Here is a 26,903-nt window from a genome sequence, read left to right on the forward strand (position 1 = left end):
TTAAAGGAAGGAAGCCTCGCTCAACTCCATGAGAAAGGAAGAACGTGTAACCCTATAATCCCAGTGAAAACCCATAGCACATTTCCCAGAGAAATGTCTCTAGGCATGGCAGGGTCTCTAAACTAGGCCAAGCGCCATCCATGGCCTTTAGACTGAAGGCCTCTCTGAGGCAGAGAAGAGGGGCTCCAGCGAGGTCTGAGACCTGCCGCAAGAACCTAACCCTTCCAAACCTGTTTTCTCATCTGCAAAAATGGAGGTTAAATGGTACCTCATCACTGGCTTGTTGTGGGGGTTACCCGAAGTAATCTGTAATCTGTGCAGCCATCATGTGTCAGCCTTGTGAAGCACCTCAAGGCCTCATTGCATGGCCCTGTGTCACCTGGGACTGGAAGACCCAAAGATCCGCAGGGGACACCACTTGTACAAAAAGAGGGGCACTCTGAGATCCAGCTGAAAACAGCTTTGTGTTTAACACCAAAACTTAAATCAGTGCTATTTTCACAACACTGGTTTAACACCAATACTTAAATCAGTGCTATTTTCACAACATTCAAGTGATTTCTCCTCTCCAAAATACAGGACTAATTATTGTCAATATTTGCATAGCACTGTTCTTTCAAGTAGGTTTAAAATGTGCCCTACACGTTATTATCAAACCCTAAGGAATACTAGGCAGAATTTTTTAAAGCCCTTTTTGTAAAGGCAGGCCATCAACGTCCACAGAGCCTGGGAAAGTCGGTTCCTCACTTGGCCCTTACCACCCTCCTACAAAACGAAAGGCTCAGAAAACTTGACGTGACTGCAGAAGTCCCTTCCATTCTCTCTCCCTGGCCCCACAAGTGAGGACCACTGCTACAGGTGAAGCTGAGCCATGTGCCAGTCTCCTCTCCTTCTAAAAACCCATGAGGAGGGAAGATTCCACAAGATCACAAAATCAGAAGGCCCTTCAAAGCCATGCTTTCTACTACCAAGCTGAGTGATGAGAAATGTCAAGAGAGATGGAAGGAGGAAGTGAAATGTATTCCAATCTCCCAAAAAAAGACTCAACAAAACCACTTGTGATATCAGCACAATGAGATGATCAATAGTAATAGCACTGAAGCAGACAGTTCTGTGCCTGTCCGGGTACACAGGACACAAGGTACACCAGCCCTCTTTGGACTGACATCTTTAGGAACTCACAGCTGTGTATGGAGCCACCTATCACTGACACTGCCCTGAAACACGGTAAGTACTTGCTGTAAATGGCATCCTTGGGGAGGGTCTTTGATGGACCTCCCTTGAGTGCCCTCAGCTAAAAGCTAAAAACAGAACATCCGTTACCCTCAAATCCTCCTCGAAAGGAAAAACCACCATAGAACAAATGCCTTAGAAGAAAATTATTCAGGACTACCTTGACAATCTGGTTTTACGATCCAATGATACAACTGAATTAAGGGAAAGAATTATCAGAGACGTTATGATCAGTAATTTTATTGTTCTTAAAATTTGATGTTGTCTACTTTGGCCACAGAGCTTACCACTTTAATCCATGTTGTACCTTATCATTCTTTTACCTTCAGTAAAGCTTTGTGGTTAAAGCAAATCCAAGCCCTCCAAACTGGAGAACACCTTTTCTAACCACACTATGAAGTCAGCACCATCCATTACCTGAATGGTCTTGCCACCAGATTCCCAAGTCCAAATTGTATCTGTACTCAAAATCCATTTCAAACAATTCCTACTCTAATTTCTCCCCAAGGGAGAGCCGTGTCCCTCCTTTGAACCCCAACTGCTCCAGACAGGGAGCTACCAGAAGATACAACTGTGTTTTATTCCTATCTCCTACTTCCGGGGCTCGGAAAGCGTCCAACACACAGAATGGTTTCACTAGGTGCTTGTTAGAATGGATGGATAAGGCTTGGGTCTGAGCCACCCTTCTAGGATCTACACATTCTTCCTTGTATTGATTTCCTTTTCATGTCTAAGAAGTCATCACCATCTTAAGAGATTAGAACAACACACATTTGGGGTGCCTGGGTGGCTTAATCGGTTGAGCATCCGATTCTTGTTTTGGCTCACAGTTCATGGGATCAAGCCCTGCATCGGGCTGTGTGCTGACAGCATGGAGCCTGCTTGGGATTCATTCTCTCTCTCTCTCTCTCTCTCTCTCTCTCTCTCCCCCCCCCCCTTCCCCCCCCCCCCCCCCCCCACCCCCCCCTCCCCCCCCTAAAAAAAAAAAAAAAAAAAAACAAATTAAAACGAACAACATACATTTATTACCTCACAGATTCTATGAGTCAACAGTCTGAGCACAGAATAGGTGAGTCCTCTACTTCAGGGTCTCGAGCAGCTACAATCAAGGATCCACCGGGCTGCAGTTTCATCTGGGGCTCAGCTCAGTAAGACTCTACTTCCAAAGTCATTCAGGCTGTTGGCGGAATTCATTTCCTTGTCGCTGTAGGACTGAGGGCTCCAGCTTCATCCTGCCTACCAGTGACAGACTGCCCACAGTTTCCTGCCACGTGGCTCGGTCCACAGGCAAGCCACAAATACAATGGGCAGTTGCTTTTTCCAAGCCAGCAAGATGTCTCACTCCAGTCGGCTAAGAGGGAGTCTTATACAACGTAACATAACCAAGGAGGTGACATCCCAACACTTTCGTCATATTCTGTTCACTAGAAGTTACGGGTTCTGCCCTCACTCAATGGGAGAGGATTAGACAAAGGCGTATCAGCCACAATCCTAGTGCTGTAGTCCTATTGGCCTTCCACTGGACCGTGAGCTCCACAGAGCAGCATCCAATAGTGGCTTTGTCTACAGGATAAACATTTGGGTGCTTTATCAAAAGTAGCACGCAAAAAATTTGCTCGCATTGGGAAAAGATAAAATATTTACTTTTAAGCAGGCAGAACTATTACCACAAAAACAGATGATTTAACTAAGCCTTACTCCTCACCCCTTCCCAAAAAATCTTTCTACTTGGAAAGGAAATAGGTATTTTTTAAACACCTACTTTTTCTTCAATATTCAGGTAAAGTATCTTGGTGTTCATTTATTTTGCAGAAAGAAAAAAGATACGTAATGGGGAAAAAATTCCCTATTTCACAGGACAACCAAAGCAACTCCTTCTTCAGCTCTTTCTACAAAGGTTTCTAGTCTTGTAACAGGCAATTCCTTTCCTAAAACACATCTAATAAAGTGTGGGTCATTGCTGAAATTCTTAACTGGGCTGTTTCCAAACATCTGATGCATTCCTTCAGCAACGTGCAGGATTGAGTCAGCAGGACCCCAAGGAATGGCCAAGCAACACCACCTCATCCCTTCTCCATCTGAACTTCCTCATCCTCACACAAGAAAGCATTGTCCCTGCCAATGCTGAGGGCATGTTCTGGACAAGAGCTTCTCTTCGTTTCACTTTTGCACTATTTTGGAAACGAGTAATGGCACCTGCCTCCAAAACAAAATGTCACATTCACTCCTGTTACTTTTATTAATTGGGTAATACGTTTCTCATCATTCCTGGCCTGTCACATCTTTTGTCCCAGTATACCCACCTTAAACCCAGCGTCCTCAAGCCTCCGTGTGGATCAGTTGCTAGGTGCTTGTGAAAACCAGGGCCACGGGGTCACCCCTGGGAGTTCCAGCTTGTGAAGGCTTCCACATTAGAACAGGACAGAACTAGAAAGTCCCAAGGGTACAAAACTCACATTCACTGAATGGCAAAATGGCTTCCCTGGGTCTCCTCAGCACTCAGAATGTGTGCACACAGAATGTGTGGTAACGTGCACGGCTCAGATTACAACGTTCCCATCTGAGCCTAGGGGACTGCTCCATGCCCTCAGGAAGGAGGAGAAAACAAGCTTCTAGCCCCTAATGCCTGGAACTGAAGGGAACCAATTTCCCTCCACCCCTCCTCTCTCTACATGTGATGTGTGGCAGCATACTGAAAAGGAGGAGGGGTGGGTTTAGCTACAGCGATGATTCCCAAACAATACCTGCATCAGCACTGCCTAGAAGGCTCATTAAAATGCAGAATGCTGGGGGGGGGGGGGGACACCGAGGTGGCTCAGTCGGTTAAGCGTTGGGCTTTGGCTCAGGTCATGATCTCATAATTCATGACTTCAGGCCCCCCATCAGGGTCTTCAGTGACAGTGCGGAGCCTGCTTAAGACTGTCTCATCCTCTCTCTCTGCTCCTCCCCTACTTGCGCACTCTGTCTCTAAATAAATAAATATACCTTAAAAAAAAAAAAGAGTGATGGACTCCATGCCTAGTTTCTGATTCAGCAGGTCTAGGATAGGGCCTGAGAATCTGCATTTCTAATAAGTTCCCAGGTGATGCTGCAATCCCTGATTTAGGGACCACACTTTGAGAGCCTCTAGGTTTATGAAGTGCCATTCAAGCAGTCTATACTGTTGGACAGAATGGGGCAACTGTGCCAAAGAAAGAGCCTCTAACGCCCAAAATGAGCATTAAAAATGGTTCCACCGGAAGATGTGCTGCAATATACATTCTCTCATACAAAAGGAAGTGCTTAATAACATCATCCCAGTAGCAACTGATTTAAATGAATTTCAGCTGGTCTTTCCCTCAGAAACAAATGTGACTTGTAATGCTTATTAATCAGGAAACCTTACTGAGGGGTCTACTGTATACAGAGAACTGATGTGTATGCCAACTTCCTAATGGATAAAAAGTAAAACAAAACCAGGGTCCCTGCCTTTAATTTACTTACTGTCTGTATTATTTCACCTCCAATTACTAGGAAATTTTAGACTAACTTAACATAACCTTTTCACTATCACAGTTAAGAAAGAAACATAGCCCTCTTGGAAGGATTCTGGTCTTTGCCTACCCTCTACTTTTAGGAGGATAAACCAAGTCACCTGTGGGGGGTAGGGGGCAGGGATTAAAGTGGGGATTTAGGTATTTTTGTTTACTTTCAGACCAACTTGCAGGCCATTCCCCCAGAGACCATAAACCAAAGGCATAATGGCACCAGCCATATAAAGACCTGAGACACAGACCTGTAATCATCAAAACCCACTGGAATACATTAAGCATTTTACTTTTCAAGACAAGAAATATACCAACACATTATAGAAGGAAATTCGCCCGCTGAAAACATTTCACAAAACCTTATTAATAAATCAACACGTTTTTTATAGCTCTTTTGAGAAGCATCTTCATGAACCTCATTCTATTGGATATGTACCACAAAATGGGAGGTATAGCCAATGAGTGCTATTAACCTTGTTTACAAATGGGAACAAAATCACACAGAGTCACTGAGTGACTGCCCAAAAGGCCCAGAAGATGTGGCCTTTGTGCCTACCTCAGGCTCACCCCACAATCTGTGAAATTAGATGGGGTGGCAGGGGGTGGAGTTGAACAAAACCTCAGAACAGCATTCAGGTGTATTCCAAAAGTTTTATGCTCTGAATTTAACATTTCCTAACTGCTCTCTGGAATTTTCCATGGTGACCAGAGAGGGATTCTTAGCTTTCATTTTTAAAGGATTTAACGTTTTATTTTTTATTTAGAACCATATGAGGGTCCCCGCTAATCTGCCTCTTAACACAGCAGCAACCAGAGGCTTTTCTTTTTTTAACCCTCAAGCTTTCATCCTAAGTCTTGGCCTGTGGCTCTGGGGAAAGCGTCTGTCACCTTTGTCTACCAGAACACAGGGCTGGTCTGGCAATCTGGGCACAGTGCAGGCGGACAGGCTACAATGATCATTTGTGTACCTGGCCTTGGATACTTCATTGTTGTATGTGCAGTTTTTCTCATCAATAAAAAAAAAAAAAAAAAAAAAAAAATACAGCAATAAAGGTGACTGAATTTTCAATCGAAACCATTCTTTGTCCATGCCTTCAAAGAAGGCCTGCAGAAAACAAATCTGTCTTGTGTTTCATTCCTTAACAATAAAATCCACTTGCATTTATAAGTCCCCTGTGTTATCTGTGGCCTTACACAGCCTACGAGACCTGACTGGGATAGAGCTGTAGCCCCCTGATGGCCTATCATTCTGGCCCTCACTCACTCCTAGGTCCCTGTACCAGGACAGATCTATCCCCTAGGGTCTCTGTGCTAGCTGTTCTCACCTCTGAAGAACTATCTCCTCTGTGAGGAATTTCTCTTCATTCATCACCAAAATACATCCTTCCAGGTAGTTCTCACCTGTGAATAACTGATTCTATCAGCTCAGCAAAGTGGACCATGTCAGCTCTGGATCAGCAACACTTTCTGCAAATTCATCTTCCCATCCATCCACCACACTCATCTCTCTTCTGGTCCAGCAGAACCAACAGCATGTATTCCAAACCCAGCCCATCCATCTCCTAATTTACAAAACACGACATTTCGCAAACTGTTTACTTACACCCGTGCCAACAATATTACTCAAATGTGGTGCAGTGAAAAAGCCACAGGGAATAGAGTAGCTGGCCAAGAGCAGTATTCAGGGATCTAAAATTACAGGGAAAATCATACAACATTCATTTTACTTGGGCCCAAATCTCTATCAGATGATGTTGAGCAGAAAGATTCTAAAATTGGCAGGGAGAAAGGAAAAGTTGTCTTAAAGTTTGGGCCATGCCAGGGCGGCCTTCAGAAAGAGAGCTGGCAGAAACAGAATAAGGTGGTGTGCCCTTGAAAGGCTGTCATAATAAGCAGTGTCTGTTGGGCAAGGATAAGCACAAGGGGAAAGAGAACCGAATGGAAATTAGTGCCAAAAAGTACGAGTAAACAAAGACAGAATTCTCTATATAGTATTTAGAGGACAGTATTTGCAACACAACAACATCAGAGATGCTAGTGCAATTCAACTCTATTCAATTCAGGCAGCGTTTGCACTGTGGCTGTATTGGGCTCCTCCTGGGTGGCTCCGTCAGTTGAGCGTCCAATTCTTGGTTTTAGCTCAGGCCATGATCTCAGTTTTGTGAGTTCGAACCCCAAGTTGGGCTCTGTGCTGCCAATGTGGAACCTGCTTGGGATCCTCTCTCTCTCCCTCTCTCTGCCCCTCCCCCATTGGTGCTGTCACTGTCTCTTCCAAAATAAATGAATAAACTTTTTAAAAAGAGAGAGAGAGAGAGGGAGGGAGAGAAGACACAAAGAAAATCCTGCTCCACGCTGACAGGGAGACAGACACCTCTCCCATCGGGTCCACTCATACCCAGAGCCAAGAAAGAGTGAAATGACAGTGCTCTGGGAGAGGGGAAGAGGGAGCCATGGTTTTCACCAGGGGACCTGAGAAGCTCACACAAAAGTGTATGAAAGGCTGGGACACCCAGGAGGGGGTGGGCAGAAGCAGAATGAGAGCCCCTGAGAATGTGAATATGGCTGGGCAGGAGTCCTGCTCTGCATGTGCTATTCACATATTACTTCATGTGGCCCCCAACAAGCCTCTGAATGATGGTTCTGTTATCATACCTGTGCCATGAATGCTGTGAACACCCAGCCTTCTCCCCACCCCACCCCCCCTGGTGTCACCATGAGGAGGTGTTACCATCCAGACAGGAGCCCTGTATCCTAACTCCAAAGACTGAACTTCTAACCACTGACCTACACTGCCTTCTTGTTCAGAACAAGCAAAATATAGACCCAGTAAGGGGAGAAAAAGGAGTAAGGCAAAAAAGGCAGGTAGGCTGGGGAGGGGAGTAGGGGGAAGGGTAACAGGTAGCATTTCCTTCTTGAAACCGCATTGTCTTAGGTACACAGATTCTGCATATCCAATGCACTTTGCCTATATGAAACACTCAATATCCTTGATAAGCAAGGCAAATTAATAGGCAGATATGAGCATACACAAATACATTCACCTCTGATGTGTTTTTCCACAAGTACCAAAGCAACTAATTTGTGCCACACTAGCAAATTATGGATTATTTTCTCTCCACTAACAAGAAACATCATTAGTAAAACACACATTTAGCACAAGATAAGACCACAGTCCCTCCCTTATCTGTAATCATTGCACTCAATGGCCACATCAGGGAGTTTTTAAAAACATGACCCTGATGAGTAGCTGTTGGATGTATTATTATTCTAGGTTTTTGTGTATTTAAAATATTTTATCATTAAAAATAGAATATTTAGTGGGAAAAAACATCCAGTGTGTTTGAAAGTTTTTAAGCCTTTTTAAAAAAACACTTCATTTAAGCACACCTACATATCATTCATAATTTTACATATTTCTGACTCTTATAACAATGTATATTTATCAAACATTCAACCAACTGAAGAAAAACTGGATGGAATAACCCTATAGGCAGCAATTTTTGTATGTACTATTCAAAATTGAGCTAAACCGGGGCACCTGTGTGGCTCAGTCATTTAAGCCTCCGACTTCAGCTCAGGTCACGATCTCACTGGTTGTGAGTTCGAGCCCCGCGTCGGGCCCTGTGCTGACACCTCAGAGCCTGGAGCCTGCTTCTGTGTCTCCCTCTCTCTCTGCCCCTCCCCCCCACCACTCGTGCTCGCTCTCTCAAAAATAAAACATTAAAAAAAAAAATTGAGCTAAACCAATATCCAGAGGGCTCTTGCCTTGATAAGTTTCTAAACTGTTCAGTGTTGGGCTTGGTCTTTAAGGTCCCACACAAACAGTCATAAATCATGCTCAGGAGAGGGTTCTTTCTGGGTCACCGTTTCTCAAAATGTGGCCCACCTTCATCAGCATCACCTGGGGTGCCTGTTAAGAACCCAAGAGATGCTGATTCAATAAGAAAAGTTTCACAAATTCCTCCTGGGATCAGCTGCACATTCACACTTGGGAACCACCACTCTAGAATCTTTTTAAACAGACCAAGTAAAAATGGCCACAGCCATAACCAAAATCACAAGGGGCCAATTCCCTAGCTCTCCCACTCCCTGGAGCAGCCAGGGCGCCTGCGTTAAGGAAGAAGCCAAAATAGACCCACAGTCCCAGACTGTACGGGAGGGACCTAAGTCAGCTTCCGCCTACCCATGCTTCCATCTGTGGGTCCTTACAAGGGATGCCCAGAGTCCCCAGGGGTGACCCAACCCTTGAGTAGCCCACCTCTCAAGCCCATGTGCACAGCATCTTTAGGCTTACTTATGAGTTGACTGTAGCCTCCCACCCCCTAAAAAAAATGTGGAGTCCAGATCCCCAGTATCTTAGCATGTGACCTTACTTGCACCCTATTTGGACTCAGAGTCATCACAGAGGGAATCCGGTTAAAATGAGGTCATTAGGGGATCCTGGTGTCCTAATAAAAAGAGGACATTTGACACAAAGACAGACACAGAAGGAAGATGATGTGAAGGGGCAAAGGGAGAAGGAGGCCTTCAAGCCAAGGAGAGAAGCTTGGAACAGACCCTTCCCACACAGCCCCTGAAGAACGAACCAATGCCGCCCACGCCTTGATTTTGGACTTCCGGTCTCCAGAACTCTGACACCATAATGTTCTGTTGTTCTAAGCCACCAGTCTGTGGTACTTTGTTATGGCCTGCCCTAGCAAACTAACACAGCTGGAGAACTCACAAAGTGAATTCAGGCTGTAAGAGCCAATCACTAACCCAGCTGTCAGGAGGGGCTGCAGCACGGGATGTCCAGGCAGCCTAGGGCGGTAAAGAACAAGGAATCCAGAGCCCACAAGGGGCGTCCGGGTGGCTCAGTCGGTTAAGCATCCGACTTCAGCTCAGGTCATGAGCCTGCGGTTCATGAGTTCGAGCCCTGGGTCAGGCTCCATGCTGACAGCTCAGACAGAGCCTGGAGGCTGCTTCAGATTCTGCGTCTCCCTCTCTCTCTGTCTGCTCCTCCCCTGATCACACACGCTCGCTTGCTCTCTCAAATAAAAAAAAACACTTTAAGGGGAAAAAAAAAAAAAAAAAAAAGCCACAAGATCTGGGATGGGATCCAAGCAGGGGCAGTGCCCCCTGCCTGTAAAGGTGGTAATAAACCATGCCTGTCTCCCCAGCCCACATGATACGAAGATCAGGAATAAGCTCCCGGCCCACTAGAAAGCACCATGCTGTGGCCTTCACCCCCTCAGTGGCTCCTCAGCATGCGCTCCGATCCTGGTCAGTATTAAGAGTGAGGACACAGCCCCAGCACTCCAAGTCATTCTCTTCATTGCTAGGAAGGCCTTGGAAACAAAATCTGCATTTCAGGAAAATTCAATTCGAGCTCCCCAAACATGTTTGAGTATGTTTGGAATATCCAAGACAACAAATAACAGGGTCAGAAACAGCAAACTCCCGACACTGCCAAAGGTCCTTTCAACAAGTCAGGCTTCCTAAGGGCCAAGGGTTCACTGGGCAGAGAAACACTCCACTAAAGCAGGCCAGGCAGGAGCAGGCGGTGTGTTCGGGCCAGCCCACGGGCTGGAGGAGGGCTTCATGATGAAGGTTTAAGTACTATCGCAACACAGAATTTATGGTTCCTAAATGTTTGTTTTAACTAGTGTTGAGAACACATATTTGACCCAGTGTGAACTTGACCTCTGGGTCCCTCTCCCTTTTCGCGGGGCTGTCTATGCCACATGACGAGATTTTCCAGCCGGCCCTCCCACCCGTGCTCCCAGCAGCTGCCATGGTAAACCTCACTGCGGATCTATTGGCAAAGCAGCTGTCAATGGCCATAGCAGGCATACGAAAAATGTGTAATCATTCTGGGCCCGACTCCCAAGCTTGGCTAGGGCCACACGGAGCCAAAAGGGACAAGAGACAGCCTGAAAAGCCCTCTTGGCCATCTGAACTCCGGCCACATTATTCCCTCCTGGACGATGCCATCTACTGCATCTCTGAACACCAAGGGTACACCGAGCTGTCTCCTCTGCCTATCATTAAGGAACACTTCTAGGTTTGGTTTTGTCGGGGGTTTTTTTCCAAAGCAGTGTGGGCTGAATGCCAATGGAAAAGCAATGGAATATCGATTTTTCTGTTTCTTGCTAAGGAGAGAACAAGTCATTTGATGTGCCATGAGTTAAGTGAGTAAAAACAGACCCTGTACTCCCTACAGCTGGCTGTGTCTCTCCTCTATTCATAGAACCTGGCACATGTTAAAGCTAAACAGATATCCGTTAAAGAAATGAAAGAACCATCCATGCATTTACGGAGGGGCTTCAGTGTGCCAGGCACCAGCACCCGACTCCAATCTGCCCTCTTTCCTCTTCCGTCCTCCTCATTCTGCCAACCTGGCCTTGCCCGCATCTCGCCCAGACTCCTTTAGGTCCTCTGCTCCCAGTCCAGTCTCCTCTTTAAAGTGGAGCCCACGGACTGGGTCTTTCTGTAGCCCGCACTTCCCCTGAGCAGGGGACAAAAAGACTGCAAGAACCAAGAAGAGGTAGGTTCTGTTTGGTCAGAGGAAGAAAATGTGAAAGTGAAAAGAGGCAAAAACAGAACACAGGAGGCACTGAATGCCCGAAGCACAAGACAAGGTTTCTAGGCTGCACAGCTCTCCTATAAATGCAAACTCTTTGGAAAGAGAACAAATGTGGTGCCATCTCCTTTGCACAAAACAGACACTCGCTATCAATGGTCACTCAGTGTTAAGAACTAAAGTGACCTATCCCATGCTACGCTTTCAACTTCTAGAGATGCACACACACAGGATGTCTAGCAAAGCAGCATTAACACACAACTGGGCATCTCTAGACTAGAGCCCCCCAAGGCCACCTTTACGGGTGCACATACGCGTTCCTTGCCCCAACAAAGGCATGCCTGTTGCGTATATGATATGCAACAGAAGGCTTACAAAATCTCCAGTCTTCAGAAGCATTTGCCTGTGCCCCATTTAAATTAAATGTCAATCAACTAAAAACAACGGAGTCTGGCTGGAAGGGCATCTTATTTTCTTCACCGGATTAAGCGAATGGAACACGATAAACACAACTGATCTCTTATGCAGAAATATTTTTGGTAACAACTGGACATGATCTATATAAATTGAAATTCTTCAGCTAAACCCTATCGATTATCCTCAAAATATAATGATAATTAGGAGACAATCTGGGTGGTACATTTAAATGTGCACTTGCATTTTAGGACTACTACCTTAAGGGAGAACTTCATATAGATATACCATTGGTATTTGTGTTCATAAGTAAAATAAAGCATACTCAAGAGCAATTGTTCAATCTCAGCAAATAAGTAGAGAGGAAAAAGACTACAAATCAATTTTTTTGCAATCCAGAGTTCACTAGTATTTACTGAAGTAGTTACAGTCACAAAATGGGTATCAGCAATTTTTCCATTTATATATACCTTGAAGGAGTATTTTTACTTCTACATAGCACATTTTATCCTAACAGAACTAGAGGCACGCAAATAATCTAATACTTAGTATATTTTAAAGTTCTATTAAAATAAATCATTCAGGGGGCACCTGGGTGGCTCATTCAGTTAAGCACCTGACTGACTCCTGATTTCAGCTCAGGTCATGATCTCATAGTTTGTGGGTTCGAGCCCCACACCTGGCTCTATGCTGACAATGCAGAGCCTGCTTGGGATTCTCTCTCTCTCTGCCTCTCCCCTGTGCACTCTCTCTCTCTCAAAACAAGTAAATAAACTTTTTTAAAATAATAAATAAATAAATAAATAATTAAGAACAACACAAACTACTTTCTTTTTTCTTGGTAATCAAAGGCAGGACAGCATGGGAGTGACTGGCTTTTTCATGCATTCTCTGTCCACTCTCATCTTTATTGAGGAACTGACAAAAATTGTACATACTTATGATATATGAGGATGTTTTGATATACACATACATTGTGAAATAATCACCACAATCAAGCTAATTAATATAGCTATCACTTCACATAGTTGACACTGTATAGGGAGTAAGAACACTTTAAGATCTACTCTCTGAGCAAATTTCAAGTAGACGACACAGTACTCTTAACTACAGTCACCTTGCTGTACATTAGATCCCCAGAACTTACTAATCTTGTGTGACTGACACTTTGTACCCCTTGATCAACATCTCCCCATTCTCTTTCTCCCCAACCCTAAACTACTTTAAAGTTATAATATAAAAAGGGATCCAGGGGCACCTGGGTGGCTCAGTCAGTTAAGCGTCCAACTTTGGCTCAGATCATGACCTCGCAGCTCATGAGTTAGAGCCCCGAGTCGAGCTCTGTGCTGACACCTCAGAGCCTGGAGCCTGCTTCAGATTCTGTGTCTCCCTCTCTCTCTGTCCCTCCCCCACTTGTGCTCTGTCTCTCTGCCTCTCAAAAATGAATAAATGTCAAAAAAAAAATTTTTTTAAAAGGGGATCCAAATTACGTTATTTAAAAAGGAGACTGACAACAGCAGCTAGGGAAACACATAGGAAAAAAAGAAAACCAAGTAAGAGATAAATGAGACAAAATTTACTTGACTTAATCCAATAATAAACTAAGAATCTCTCTGGTTTTATCAAGGCTTTTACACCCATTCTTTTTCACCTTGACACCTGAAATAATCTGACAAAGTGGGCAAGGGTTTAGCACATTCGTTTCTGGATCGGAAAATATAGGGTCAGAGAGGTCAAGTGAATCCCTCAAGGCCCCACATCTAGTCAAGGCTTCAGGATTTGAACTCAGGGCCAGGGGCTTTTCCAGTAGCCCACTGCTCAGCCATGGACACAAATTTCACAGCACAATGGTAACTCTAGTCATCCCATCTGAATGAGGAAGGCTCCTTCATCTCTCTGGCTCTCCCACATACACAAAACAAGTCTCCCATTGGAACATATCCACCTAATGCATACATGACTTTGGGCTGGACACTGGCCCACCCCAGCATCACTTTTAAAATTATTCCTGAGGGGCGCCTGGGTGGCTCAGTCGGTTAAGTGTCCGACTTCAGCCCGGGTCACGATCTCGCGGTCCGTGAGTTCGAGCCCCGTGTCGGGCTCTGCGCTGATGGCTCAGAGCCTAGAGCCTGCTTCCGATTCTGTCTCCCTCTCTCTCTGCCCCTCCCCCGTTCATGCTCTGTCTCTCTCTGTCTCAAAAATAAATAAACGTTAAAATAAATAAATAAATAAATAAATAAATAAATAAATAAATTATTCCTGAAAGGAGTCATTAAGTTTCCAGCACTTGGGCATGAATTCATTTGTCAGATCGGGCAGTTTAGGAAGGCCAGTTTTTCGAATGCTGAACCATCATCAAAAAAGAAAGTGATGCTGCCTTGCTTAGACTCCCGGTGCTGTTCCTCTAGGAACTGGAAAGAGAACTGGAACCAAAAGCCAGAGGTATTTGTTATGTGTATTGTGAGACTAAATCAATGTAGCAACCTCCTCTAGGACCCTGCAGTCACTGCTCTGACCCAGAGCCTTCTGTAACTTCTCTCTTTCTGGGTGACCAAAGGGCAAACCCGGTCAAACCTAGGCACAAACATATTCTTGCCTCACTTGCCTGGACAAGCAGGAAGTTCATGAAGTGGTTCCTCAAGATTTCCTGCTTGAGCATCTTTGCACATTCCAGAACATCTCTGGATCCCCAAACCCTCAGACAACCTTTCCAGAAAAGGCACCATATTGCATCATTTGCCAACTAAACATCTTCCAATCTTGGTGCATGCTCTTTAACAGGCATCAAGGCGGAGCACCCGCCCACTATCTATAAAATCCTGCCCTGTATTTTTAATCTTTACACAGCAACATCCCACTATAACAGTGCCGTCATGGATAGGTTATCTCCATGTTATAGGCAAACCGTATCATACCAGGTTTTGAGCGGAAGGAGGTACCAAAGGGAGGAAAGGGTGTATAATCTGACCTGAGTCATCATAAATTCAGGAAAACGCTGACACACTATTGTCAAGTGTAATCTAAGAAGTGAAAAATTATGACAGTCTGAATGCCTACAACCCTGAGCATTTCTGAGCCAGCAGTTTGCGTTCAGTAATCAAGAGGCGGACAGTCAGTTCCTACCTGCCATTACTCCTTGATCACAGTCGAATCATAACCTATCCGGACATTCCTTTCTAGAAAATCCAAGCCACCATGCCAGAGTCCTCCTGTTTCTTTCAAGGAGTAAAGGTATTTTTTAATAAGCAAGGTCACTGGAATGACCATACTAGAAATTTTTTCCAATATTTTAAAATCCAAACTGACTTTATTTTTAATATAAATTATTTACAAGAGTAAATCAGGATTTTAATATCCAAACTGTACACAAAACAAATTGCTAAACTTGACTTATGATGCCGAATACCAAGAAGCAGCTAAAATTGGGGATGATTCCAATCCGCAATGTTTATGGCTCAAGCTCCATGCAGAGAAACCTAAGAAGGATATACGCTGAGTGGAAGATTTTTTTTTTTTTTAATTTCCAGTTAGCAACAGAATGAGGCAACTCGTCCAGAGGAGCCTCGAAATACATTTTAACTGAGTCCTCAACTTTACAGCACATCGGGGAAATGTGTTCTGGTGTTCTCAAACCTGCATGTAACAATAATGGGTGTTTCTAAAACATTGCTAAGATGTGTATTAATTGGTGGGGGCGCCTGGGTGTCTCAGTCGGTTAAATGTCCCTCCCATTTCAGCTCAGGTCTGATCTCATGGTTCGTGAGTTCAAGCCCTAAGCCCTGCATCTGGCTGGCTCTGTGTTGACAGCTCGAATTCTGGAACCTGCTTCCAATTCTGTGTCTCCCTCCCTCTCTGCCCCCTCCCCCATTCGTACTCTCTCTCTCAAAAATAAACAAACATTTAAAAAATTAAAAAAAAAAAAAAAGATGTGTATTAATTGAAGGGGCACTCAAGGAGACCACACCTGTCAGTTCTGAAGAACTGTGAAGACACTGCCTCCTGGAAAACAATCAGGCCTCAAAGATGGGAGGATTCTTGTTGCTGCTTTCAGAAAGCTTTAGAAACTGCTAATGTTTTATTTCAGAACAAGGCCACCTATCTCCCATCCCCCTCTGGCCATCAACCAAAAAATGTTTTTCATCTGTCAATATCCAAGCTTGAGTTAACAGTACTGGTTTGGCAAATAGCACATTCTCCAATGGAATTTTTTTCCTAGCTCCTGATCCATAGGTGTGACAGTGATTAATACTGAGTCGTGTGGGTGCAGGGGAACCTTGGATGCACGGCAGAGTTCTCTACAATACATTGCCGCTGGCACTGATACACTATCATTACTGTGACTCATGATTGGTAATGAAGGCTGCAGATAATGTCTTGCATACATAACGTCTCGAGGGCAGCAAGAGCCCCTTCGTGTGACCCCTGGGGGAGCCTCCCTCCCCATGTGGACAGCCCCCCTTTGCCCACTGTGCCAGCCACAGCCAGCATGGAAACTTACGTTTGGTGCACCTCTGGGAGCCAGGGGCCTTACTCCAGCCATGGCAGCACTGCCCTCCACAGACATTGACCCTGAAACAAAGCAAGACCACTGAGTCCACAGTAGCAGTGTACTCTTCCAGAAAACCCAAGTTCATATGGGTCCCTGCAAGCTCAGCCTCCTGTGTCCACACTCCCCTGGCTTGCAGAGTCCTAAGCCATTCGCAGCATGCCCAAACCAAAGCTGCCCGGGTAGAAGAGTAAAGACCGTGTATCAGGGTAAGGTGGGAGAACCAAAAAGCCTGCATAACATAGAATTACACAGGGAGGGAGAACAGAGTCCACATAAATGAACTTCTTAACCCCCAAAGTAGAGCCAAGTGTATTTTGTATATTATCTGGCCCACAATTTAAACCGAATCTGAGTTTTAGGGAGAAGTGTCCGAACACAGGGGAGATCACAATGCCTGGAAAGTACCCCTGAAGAAAAGAACCAGATAGGCAAAACAAGTTATCCCCCACACCCCCAACCTGTGATTAAATGGGGAAAGGGGCAGGAAGGATGTTTATGAGCGCCCAGTAACAGAAACTTTCCAACCGAAAATTCTGTCAATGCACAGACACCCTGCCCTGGGGAAAGGCGACCCCACAGGTGCACGGAAGCCCAAGCCCACAATCTAGGATGCTGAAAAGTTTTGGGCCGCAGAACAGGAGCTGTATCTTCACAGCCGGCCCTTCCACCACTTTTTTTTTTTTCTTCTCTAGCTGGAAAAAAGAGTTAAAACTGAGTTGCAAAGAGCAGTTTAATTGATGCTAAGGGAGTGAGCAGTAGTGACTTCATGTATACGCCCGTCTTCTAGGAGTAGTTGGGTTCGCGCACAGGAGGTTACGCCCCAGGCAGAAATGCCTTTTGTGTTTACCCGCAGCCGAGAAACAATGCACACGGAGTTTCTCCTCAAAGTCTCCGGGTTCCCCGCATTCGCCTCTGCCTGCGGCGCGGGCGGGCGGGGGGAGGAGAAGGCGGCCCCAACGCGCACGACGCCCGCGGCCGGGCTCCGAGGGACCCTGACCCCGCGGGTCCCGGCGCGGGCGGCGCGCGCGCGCGCGTAGGGAGGGTGTGGGCTTACCCCTGCAGCTGCTGCTTCTGCTGAACCTGCAGCCTCGAGCCCCCGCCGCTCTGGCTCTCCGGCGGCACTTTGGAGCGCACGACTTGCCTGCCTTGTTTGGCGAACGGGGCGGCCGCCGGGTGAGCGCCGGGCTTGGGGTGGAGCTGCCCGCCGGGGGCCCCGGGCCGCGCCGGCTCGGGCGGCGGAGGCGGCCGGAGCCCCTGCAGGGCCGCGCCGCCTGGCTGGCTCGTGCGGCGCGTCCGCTCCGAGGGGGCCCCCGGAGAGGCGCGGCTGGGAGCCCCGGCGCCCGCCGAGCCGCGGCTGTACCTGGCGTCGAGCGCGACGTTGAAGGTCCGCGGGCGCGGAGGCCCGCCCAGGGGCAAGGCGCCCGCCGCCAGGCCGGGGCCCGGGCGCACCACGTACGTGATCCTCCGCACCCGGCCGTGCGCCGACGACGCGAGCAGCCCTGCCCAGAGCAGCAGCCCCCACCTGAGCCAGGGCCCCGCCATCGCGGGCCCGAGCCGGCGCCCCCGGCGCCCGCCCCCGGCCGTGCGGCTCGCCCGGTGCGGCCGCCCGCGCGCGCTCCGGCTGCCCGAGAGCCCGGGAGGCGGGACGAGGAGAACTCGGCTGCAGGAGAGGAAGTTCTGCGGGCGGCCGAGCGGCCCCAGACCCCAGCCGAAAGCGGCGGGGAGGAGGGGGCGGGCGTGGGGGTGGGGTGGGGAGCCGAGCCCGGGAAGGGAGGGGAGGGGCGAGGGGAGCGGACTCCGCAAGGTGAGGGTCCGCTCGCGCAGCCGCGGGTGCAGGGGGCGCCGCGCCCGGGCCCGGGGCAGAGCGGGCGAGCGCGGGCGTGAGCGCGCGGGACGCTCGGAGGCAACCCGGGCTGCAAAGTCTTTAAAAAGTTGCTCTCGCCGTGGAACCGAGTGTCAGATCTGAACAGCCAATCTCCGGCAGACGTGACGTCAGGCAGTAAATCCTAATTGGGGAAAGCGTGAGATGAGCCCGAGAACGCGCCGCCACCCTCCACATCCACATAGATTGTTACTGTGGGGCGGCAAGGCAGAGGTCCCCGCTCCCCGGTCCCGGGTCCCGGAGAGGGACAAAGGATTCTGCAGAATCACTGACTGGTCCTCTCCTTCCAGAACCCTCACGGGATTCGTTTGATATCGTTTGGAAGGCATATTATCTGTGTTTGCTGGGATACATGCCGGGGGTTGGATGAAAATACCAGATCGGGCCCCAGAAAGGACTGCTCGGGATATGCCTAGCTGTCCATCCGAAAGCGTTTAGATGGTTCTCTTTGAGATTGTAAACCCCGCGTGGCTGTGCCTCGGTCTGCAGCCTCTGGTACCCTACTCCTAGTTACGCGAGTTTGAGAGTGCAGGGCGGGCAGCAGGGGGCGCCCGCGTGGACTGGGAAAAGGGCGGCAGGCACCAACCCCAGAAGCAGCCCGCTCTTGGTAAAAAGGCCTTTAAGATGGGAATACAAAGTTTAGGATCCATGACAACCCCAGGCCATTTAGAATTAAAAAAAAAAAAAAAAAAACTCAGTTCCTTGGACCCCTATCTGAAAGGAAAGGATCACTCACTAGAGATGACCCAAAATCACATCAAGGGAAATGCAGGATGTTCCCAGGACAGTCCCTGGAGCTCATAGTGCTCTTTGGGAAAAACCATGAAATAATGTTATAGTCTAGCATTTGAATTTAAAACAGTGTCTCCAGAATGCACGATTTTATTGTATGAATGCAATATAAAACTCATGGTCTTAACAGTGTTTTTTAAAAAGCCATTTAACAAAAAATGATACTTGGTTTCCAAGGCTTTGGTTGTTCTTGTTCATATTTATTTGTGGCTAATCTTTGTTCCGTTGTCTGCCAGCATTGGCTAGTAGGCAATTGGTAGCAGGTGATGGTGGCTTAAGAATTAATGGAAGGTAATTTAAGGTTGAAGAGAATTCATTAATCTCTTTTTTCTGTACATTGGAGAAAGACCTCCAATATTGGATTTTGGCAGGAGGGGACCTCAGTCCATCTGCCTGAGCACCAGCTTCATGTGAGAACACACACGAGAGCCACTGTTGAAGATTAAATAGCACTGGGCTGGAGGGAGAGACCACAGTTCAGTCAGAACACTGTAGCTAATTAGCCAAAAGACCACAGGCAGTTCACCCCTTATCCCTGAACCTCCACTTCCTCCTCCGTAACAGAAAAGTTGGATTAAATGTACCTTCCAGCACTAACAGTCTGTGACTCTAAGAACATCCGGGGTCCCTGTGGACAGGATCAGTGAGGTCATTCAAGGTCAGTCTCTGAACCAAGCCAAAGAGAACCAGCTGAGATGATTGAGGAAGGAGGGTGGGTCAAGAAACTGCCTCCCAGCTCTTGGTTCTGTAAAAAGGACACAATAGAAGCTAGTAAATATCCACCCAGTGCCTACCCAGGCCAGCACAGAGGCGGACCCTCTGCACACACACAGTGTCCCAAGATACAACCCCTTTGTCTTAGAGGAATTTCCTATCTGGTTAGGGAGACAAGATATAAATAAATGAAAGCTTAAAAAAAAAAAAAAGATAAGTAACAACTGAATTAAGCAACACTTGGAGATAATAAAACCCTCACAGGGCAGGATCTGATTTGTATGAGGCCAGTGTCACAGTGCAATCCATAATTCTTTGTCAACTCATGGAAAATTCACAATGTGTAGGGGAAATCTTGCCTACCTTCAATTCAAATCAGCCGGGAGAGATTTTACAGTAGGGATTATACAGCAGCAGTGGAAACGGATGGAGGGGGAAAGAGGCATCTAAAAGCACTAACTCTGTTCTGAAGAAGCAGGTCAGAAGAGGAGAGATGTCAGGCAGCGAAAGCTCAGGAAATAGTGAAGGATAGTGTCCTCAAAGGACTAGAGTTTAGTATGCTGGTTTTGTTGGGGCACTCACAGGACCCAGATGGATGAGCCTGCTTCAGTCAGTAAGAGGCAGCCACCTGCAGAGGGCAGAGCCTAGACAGGGAGCCAGAGCTCTGGGCTCTATCACTGCCCTGCTTCTCTTCCCGTGGGAGCCTGAGCAAGTCATTTCACCCCTGTGAGCTGTTTCCTGAGGGTCTTGGGGTCAACCGGAAGTCCTTGCATTTGGGGAGAGCAATGACTTTGACCACTCTCTATGGCTCTGCAGAAAAATGGTCCCTACCATCAAGAAGATACAATGCAGGGGTGCCTGCTAAGCGTTTGCTAAGCGTCCAACTCTTGATTTCGGCTCAGGTCAGGGTGTCATGGTTCATGAGTTCAAGTCCCAGATCAGGCTCCATGCTGACAATGCAGAGCCTGCTTGGGATTTTCTCTCCCTCTTTTTCTGCCTCTCTCTCTCTCTCTCTCTCTCGGTAAATAAACTTTTTAAAAAAAGATACAATGCAGTCTTCCTTTCTCTTTACCCAAAGCAATGAAAAGTGGGTATTTCAACCACTCTTCAGCTGGATTACAAACAGCTTTCTGACAGATTTGGGTATCTCATAGTGAGATCAACTCTGAAATGCAACCAAAGAAAGAATCTCACATGATTGTCTGTCTCATCCCTAAAGGACCCACACACGTGTGAGTATACATGTCTGCATTCACAACCATTAATGAAGTGATATACACATAAGTGGCCTCACCGTAGTCAGGAAATACCAGCAAAGTCTCAGTTTTGCACATCAGTCTCTTGCGATCTGCATAACTAGCAAGATGATCATTGAGAAAAGTGCTGTGCACCCTGAGATGGTTACCCACCTTAACATTCAATTCAGTATTATTCTGAAAGTGAAAGCCCAGTTCCCGTCAGGCATGGGGACCAGCCTTTGCCAATTCTAGACCCAGTTTAATGCCATGGTTTCTGGACCCACGCCCCCTACGTTTCAAGGTCCATTTATATTGGCAGTATGAAACTTCCTCGTTCAAAAAAAAAAAAAAAAAGTCTTTAAAGATCTCATAAAACTTCTTGGACTTTAGATGGTTTTTACAAAACAATACTCAGATGAGCTAAGTGTAAATGAATCAGAAAAGAGGATTATGTTTCCCATAAAAGCTCATGGGTTTGAGGATTAGGGGAAGAAAGGAAGGCTGGAAATGCCAAACTCTTTAAAGCACTTTGAAACCATTAGTCAAACTCCAAATACAGCCAGGTTCCCTTATCCTCACACTTTATGAGTTGCATAATTGAAAATCATTTAAGATCAACTACAAATCAAATTTAGTGGCTGCCTGTGATCAGAGCTGCTTCCACCCATGTTTCCTTCTAGCCAAAGACTTCATGGAGCCCCTTTCCTGTCGTTTCATGGACAAATTCTTAGAGAAAAAGGAAGAGAGCAACAGCAAGTCAGTGGGTAGCAGGTAAAAGGAAGAGAAAGAAAGAGAGCTGGAGAAAGAGACTGAGGACCAGAGAAGTAAGGGAGCTGAGAAAACAGGAGAGAAAGAGCATGAAGACAGAAAGTGGGGACACAGTGGAGGAGGGACAGCAAAGTTGGGCAGAGGAAAGGAAGGGTGCAGAAGGAATGGGGAACAGGCCATGGTGGAGGAATCAATGAGTAGAGAAGGGAACACACAAGAGTAAGGGGAGTAGGGGAAAAGAAAAGCTTACAAATGAAATGAAGGTGGCGAAGAATTCTACCCGGAACCTGTACGCTAATTTTCTCAGGCTGCCCACTAGGATTCTGGCAGACAAACATCTGCCAGTTCTGACCGGAACATCAGCTTCTCCAGGTTTGAGCTAGAATTAGACCTGAGACCTTAGAAGGTGCTAGCGGGTGTGACTGGTCGACTGCCCCACCCCTAACTTGAGGCCAGAGGGTCCCAGAAGCCCCATTTCCTCCCACCCAGCAGGTGGCCAAAGACCACAGCTCCAGCTAAGATCCCCGCAATTGCAGTCTCCCTTGTTCTTTCAACCATTTCATCAGAAAGCAGTGGTTGAGGGACATTACAAATGTGTGACCTCCTCCACATTTCACTCCGCTTCCAGGAAAAGGCCCATGAAGCTTTCCAAATGAAGAATTACAGCAAAGTTTCATCTGATGAAGATGTCAGTGTGTCTGCCAGCTGTGGGAGCAACATGGAGTTGGATTTGCCGAGAAAGATGAGCCGCCCCGGGAACTGAGTAACAAGTGGAACCAAGGTTTCTCCCTGTGTTTCGCTTTAAAGCTTCAGGTTTGAAATGTAAGCATCTTTAGCTGTCATTCAATAAACGCTCACTGAACAACATTGGGGCCTTCAGCTAGCCTATGTGGACCCTTAAAACAAAATCAAAGCAGACTTCTGTTTCGAGGGGAGACATTAAAATGATGCCTGGTTGGATTACATACAGCCCAGAGATGCCCCTGGGCCAGTGAGTGCCTTTGTGCCTGGCCCTGGCAACCGAGACCCTGTCCACACGGAGCACACAGTCTAATGGGGTCAACTGTCCTGAGACAGATAAGTACATGTATGGTGAGTATTGAAAAAGGACTGTCAGAGTGAGAAGTGAGACCGAGTAGAGGAAAAAAGGTCAAGGGTATGGGCTGCCTTGCTACAAATTGAGAAGAGCCAATCAACAAAAGCAAACTCACCAAAGGTGTAGTTTTGTGTGCATTAAATTTCCCTAATTATTCTGGTCGCCTTCTCACTTGCCTTAGTATATAATTAAGGATGAGTATCATACAATAGTGGCTTCAGAAGACAACGAAATGCCTCTCTACAGCTAACTAAAACCTGCTTATAAATTTAGCTTTCACTGAAGTTTTTCATACCCATTTATTCAGAACTTTGGAATATAAAACATGCAACTACATGATAATTAAATAGTATCAATACAATTGTATTGACACTTGTCATTCACACCATCCAAACCTCACTGGAAGGTCAACATTCAGGGGAGCACAAAGGAATTACACCCTTTGTCTCAAGGAGTTTGCATGTTGGAAAACATTGGATGCACGCTAAACTGAGGGGCACCTTCTACAAAGCAGTCTATGAAACACTTGCCTTTTGATCACAAATAGGTCCCCAATTACTTGCATTGCAACACTCCTTTGACCTTCCATTCAGTCAATGGAAACTTTCCTAGTTTCCCTGCTTAAATTTACATTCCAAGATGCCCAGACACCTGCAAGGTTGGTAGAGTGCCAGGTGAGCAAACAGAGTAATGTTCTCTCCACTCAGATACAACTACTTCTAAATCGTGATCCAATTTTAAAGGGAACCTTCCTGCTTTACATCAGCTTCAAAGCTTCCCAGGTTGTTGAGTTGCTGGAATCTAAATTTCAGGACATTCGTAATTGTTATTTCTCTTGTCTACTTAGAATTTTCACCCAGTGGCACTAGAACCTGATGCTGGATTTAACACTTGATCCTAACTTTTTTTTCATAATATTCTCTCTGCATCCCATCAAATTGATGATCATATAGTGAATAAAGCAACCTAGGAAAAGAAGAAAATGTACTAAACTACCTCTTCATACCAATTCCTAGCCAGCCTTTCTGTTTTCGAAGACCCAAGGTCCTTCATAGATTGCCTCCGTCTCACTTTTTCTTTTCTTTTTTTTTAATGTTTACTTATTTTTTGAAGGAGAGAAAGAGACAGAGCATGAGCTGGGGAGGGCAGAAAGAGAGGGAGACACAGAACCTAAAGCAGGCTCCAGGCTCTGAGCTGTCAGCACAGAGCCCGACACGGGGCTCAAACTCACAGAACTCTGATATCATAACCTGAGCAGAAACCAAGAGGTGGATGTTTAACTGACGGAGCCACCCAGGCATCTCCCTCTTCACTTTTTCAACCTCATCTTGGGCTACTCCCCCAAATGAACTCTCTGTTCCAACTACATTTATCTACATAGTTTTTTTTTTCTTTTCTTTGAAAAGAAAAAAGAAAAAAACCTCTGGTCAGCTGCTAGTCCGCAGAAACAGGACACTCCTGCCCCTGCTCCTGAAACACTCTCATGACCTCAACCAAGTCCTTCTCCTCCTTCAAAATAGAACTGAAGACCCTTTATTTTCATGAAGCTCCTGGAACCACCTTAGTCCTCAGTTTTTTCTAACCCTTGGAGCATCTAGTGTCCATTCCCAGGTATTAAACACCCCAGGTATTAAACACGTAACACATGCTTTGTAATAGACATAGAACATTTCCTGCCGGGGAAGCTTGTTTCGATTCTTGGTCCTAGTAAAATAAACCAGAACTAAGGCAGGTCGTGGTTAATAATTGTCAAGGTTTGGTTCTGATGTAGGGACTTGCCTTTAGATGTTTGCAGGCAGGGTTCTGCTGAGCAGTAGGGTTTGCCCAAATTTTCCCCCAACTAAAATTAAGTTGCTCTAACTGAATCAAGCACTGGCCCTCTATAGAAAGACAAAGTTTCCTACCTCTGAATTAATGGTTTGGAAAGCTCTGTAGAAAGAATTTTGTCCTATTTGTGTCTGAAAACTGTTACGTTGCCAGGGTTATGTCATTAAAACAGTCAGTGATTTTATAACATCTCTCTTTTGTTGCCCTCTCGACTTACCCTATTACTGGAGACCCGGACATACCCTGAGAATTTCAACTAGTAAAAAGCCACAGAACATGGATGCACTGAGCAACACCCAGGAGTAACTCACGCCACCAGAGAAACACCAGCTCTGCAAGGAAAGGCCTGGCTTTCTAAACAGTGAGGGGAGACCAGTAAAACCAGCCCAGTGTCTGTGATTCCTCCAGGTTTCCAGGTTTTAAAGCCCAGGCTACTGCTGAGAGGGATCAGGTTACATCTGCCAGCTGCGCCAGAACTTTCCTCTTAACCCTTTCCAACCCACTACCTGGATGTGAAACTTCATTTCACTGACTAGAAAGAGCATCTTCAGTCTTTGCATCACCGCCCCGCCAACCCCACCCCCGTTTTCTTCCTGCATGCAAGTTACTGGCCAATGCCCACACTGACTTTCATGCCTCCACCTTATCTCCAGAAGTCTGTGTTGAAGGCAGAGACCTTGTGTGTCACATCTCCAATGCCCAACACGCTGTTCGAGTCATAGTAAATGCTTATAGAAGTGTTTGTTCAGTAAATGGCCATCTCTTGGGACACCTAATTGCAGGGGGTGGTCCATAATAACAAAACTATCTTTTTTTTTTCATCATGAGCACAGACCTTGTCCAAGATCCTTAAGTTGTCAAAGACCTGGAGATTGATTCATTCAGTCAGTCATTGACATTTACTCATTCATTCACTAGACATTTTTGATAATGAACTTTTTTTTTTTTAGATAACAAAAATGGGAAACGGGTTTCAGAAATTTCTGCTTAGGGATCTAATATTCCTCACTAGATTCAGGACTCTCTCTAAAAGTTGGGGAAATTCTTTAGAGGGCATGGGATAAAGAGATGGATAGGTGGAATCTCTTCCTACAGTCCTTCCGCAGCTAAATGCTAGAAAATCGTTAGCAGAAAATCTATCCGAGCACACAGAACAGCAGCTGTATAATGTAGATACATAATCCTGGATATTTGCATGCCAGGAGGGAATAGAATGTATGGTTAAGAGGACAAACTTTGGTGCCAAACAACCTGAGCTCAGTTTTTAGTTCTGCCTCTAAGTATGGGAACGAATTTGGAGGCTGAGCCCCTTGTTCTGGGTGAATGTGGGAAGCAGCTGACTGGGCATTAAGGAACTAAACCCTTGCATCCCCCTTGAACAATCACTTTTATGAGGGAATGTTTTTGAGTTTACCCAGTGCTGTCCTGGGAACCGCTTCTCAGCTGGAGGCAGTTGGAAATAGATAATTTCAGCCTTAGATTCTAAGGCCATCAAGGCTGCCGCTTTATTTTATCACTTTATGGTTCAGCACACATGATCATGAAGTGACTCCTGGCAGTCCGCTCAGCCTCTACACATTTACTGCCCTCTTTCCAGTAGAAGGAAGGCATTCTGGAACAGTGGAGCTTTCTCCAGGGGTTGTAGAGTCACAGGTACCAAAACCTGATGAGTCCCTTGTGCTCTTCACCTGGTAGAGAGAGGTCACAGGGTTACTATTTCAGGGGCACTTGCCTGAAGAGGACACAATCAGTCCAGGAGAAGATCAAAAACAGAGATGGAAAAGGAGACCTCAATTTACAAAGGTGGGTGGTGGAAGGAAGTAAAGGGAAGAGAATCATTCATATTCATTCACTGAGCACTTACAAAGGCCCATAAATGGCATAAGAGGGTTCTGCACCTGCCATCACAGGAGGGGGTCTTTCTGTAGCCAGTTGCTTCCGTAACTAAAAAAATGGCATTCCGTGATAAAGAAATCATGTACATGCCTACGCTTCTGTTTTCTTATCTATAAAATGGAAACAATTCCTATATAGAGTTCAGCAAGCTTTTTCTCAAAAGGGTCAGATATTAAATATTTTCAACATTGCAGGCCATACAGTCTCCATTGCAACGACTCAACTTTGCTATTACAGCATGCAAGACATTACATAAAGGAATGGGCAGGGGCCGATTTGGTCTGTGGGCCAAAGTTTGCCATGTCCTGATCTAATCCACCCAATGCATAGGGTGTTGTGAAGATTAATGAGCTAATCCAAGTAACATTTTTTAGTACATAATATGGCAGGTCAATGGTCAGTAAA

The 26,903-nt window shown here is 46.2% G+C and overlaps 1 protein-coding gene across 7 annotated transcripts in view; it reads right to left on the reverse strand.

Annotated features, from left to right (window-relative positions):
- The window catches only part of LTBP1 (latent transforming growth factor beta binding protein 1), a 402,262-nt gene extending 384,379 nt beyond the window's left edge, over nucleotides 1-17,883 (reverse strand). For 3 of the 7 annotated variants that reach the window (XM_049652314.1, XM_049652316.1, XM_049652309.1), the window contains exons 1-2: nucleotides 17,340-17,880; nucleotides 16,235-16,305 (exon numbers count right to left, since the gene is read on the reverse strand). In XM_049652314.1, coding sequence (XP_049508271.1) covers nucleotides 16,235-16,305; nucleotides 17,340-17,827 — 559 coding nt within the window. In that variant the 5' untranslated portion in view covers nucleotides 17,828-17,880. Of the gene's footprint in view, nucleotides 1-16,234; nucleotides 16,306-17,339 lie in introns of all 7 variants that reach the window. The other 4 variants (XM_049652315.1, XM_049652312.1, XM_049652310.1 and 1 more) reach the window with 2 other exon arrangements.
- Between the last annotated feature and the right edge of the window lie 9,020 nt (nucleotides 17,884-26,903).

Source organism: Panthera uncia, assembly GCF_023721935.1.
Source record: "Panthera uncia isolate 11264 chromosome A3 unlocalized genomic scaffold, Puncia_PCG_1.0 HiC_scaffold_12, whole genome shotgun sequence".
NCBI lineage: Eukaryota > Metazoa > Chordata > Mammalia > Carnivora > Felidae > Panthera > Panthera uncia.